This window comes from Palaemon carinicauda, chromosome 30, assembly GCF_036898095.1.
Source record: "Palaemon carinicauda isolate YSFRI2023 chromosome 30, ASM3689809v2, whole genome shotgun sequence".
Taxonomy (NCBI): Eukaryota; Metazoa; Arthropoda; class Malacostraca; order Decapoda; family Palaemonidae; genus Palaemon; species Palaemon carinicauda.
Genome location: NC_090754.1, coordinates 5186531 through 5187810, shown reverse-complemented (window position 1 = coordinate 5187810; position 1280 = coordinate 5186531). Strand labels below are relative to the sequence as shown.

At 39.5% G+C, this 1280-nt stretch overlaps 1 protein-coding gene across 1 annotated transcript; it reads left to right on the top strand.

The window, feature by feature from the left end:
• The first annotated feature begins 18 nt into the window (after positions 1-18).
• LOC137623368 (uncharacterized) lies at positions 19-864 on the top strand. The gene has a single exon (XM_068354199.1). The coding sequence runs from the start codon at positions 19-21 to the stop codon at positions 862-864; it is 846 nt and encodes a 281-aa protein (XP_068210300.1).
• Positions 865-1280: the final 416 nt, after the last annotated feature.

The following is a 1280-nucleotide window of genomic DNA, read 5'->3' as shown; positions in this document are numbered from 1 at the left end:
TTGTCTTGTCCTGCCGAGATGTGGACAGTCTTAATTCAGTGTAGGCTGGTGGGCAAGGCAATCAGGGTTTATAATTCTTTGGAGGAGGGAATAGCCCGTGATTATGGTAAAGTAAAGGCGTTAGTCCTCAGGGCTTATGATCTTGTCCCTGAGGCCTATCGTCTAAAATTTAGAAATTTTAATAAGCATGCTTGCATTTCATACGTGGAGTTTGCTAGGCTCAAGGAGGAGCAATTTAATAATTGGCTAAAGAGTTGTCAGGTAGTCTCTTCCTCCTCCTTGAGGGAATTAATGTTGTTGAAAGAATTCAAGAAGTATTGTAGCAAAGAACTGAGGATATATTTGGAAGAGGTAGAAGTAGTCAGTGTAAGTAAAGCAGCCCAGATTGCCGATGAATTTATTTTAACTCATCGATCGGGGTCCAGCAATTTTGGGTCTCAGGTTATAGATTTCCAGTCTGCTAAGCCAAATGATTGTAATAATAAATCTAATAATATAGCGAACAACAGGGTAAAACATTCAGGTGTTCCGATCTATTATAAGAATGAAAAGACTCACGGAAAAATTTCAAATGGAGAGCCCTCTAGATTCTTCTCCAAAAACAGGTTTGTGTCTGGTAATGTGAGCAAAGGTAATGGGACCTGTTTTTGGTGCAATAAGCCTGGACATTATCAACCTCAGTGTAATGCCAGGAGGAGGTATCTAGAGAGAAATAATAACTATATTGACAACCCTATATCTGTAATTACAAATAAGTCTATTCCTATTACTCCCAAGGTTGAGAATCCATCGGTAACGGAAGGTAGCAATGTGATTAGTAGTGATGGCAGCAATGTAAAACTAGCTGGTAATAGACCTTTATGACTTTATGATAAATATATATGGCCTGGTAGTTCTTAAGGTACAATTTTTGCGAGACACAGGGTCAGCTCGGTCTTTAGTGTTAAGGGAATCATTAAATGGTTCAGTTGAATATTCAGGGAATTATGTGATTCTGGGAGGTTTCCCGAATACGGTGGTTTCAGCTCCATTGGTGGAAGTTGAATTATCCTTCCCTGGGTATAATGAGGTAACCGAGTTGGCTGTGGTGGAGAATCTCCCTATTCCAAATATAGATGGTATTTTAGGAAATGACATGGTAGACCATAGGGGTCTGGAATTATTCCCTATATTGACTGTTAATGCTTGTCCTGTGGCGGTGGTGACTCGGGCATCTGCTAAGGCAGCTAATTTGATAAATGATGATGACTTAGATTTAAGTAGTTTAGAAGTAGAGTTAG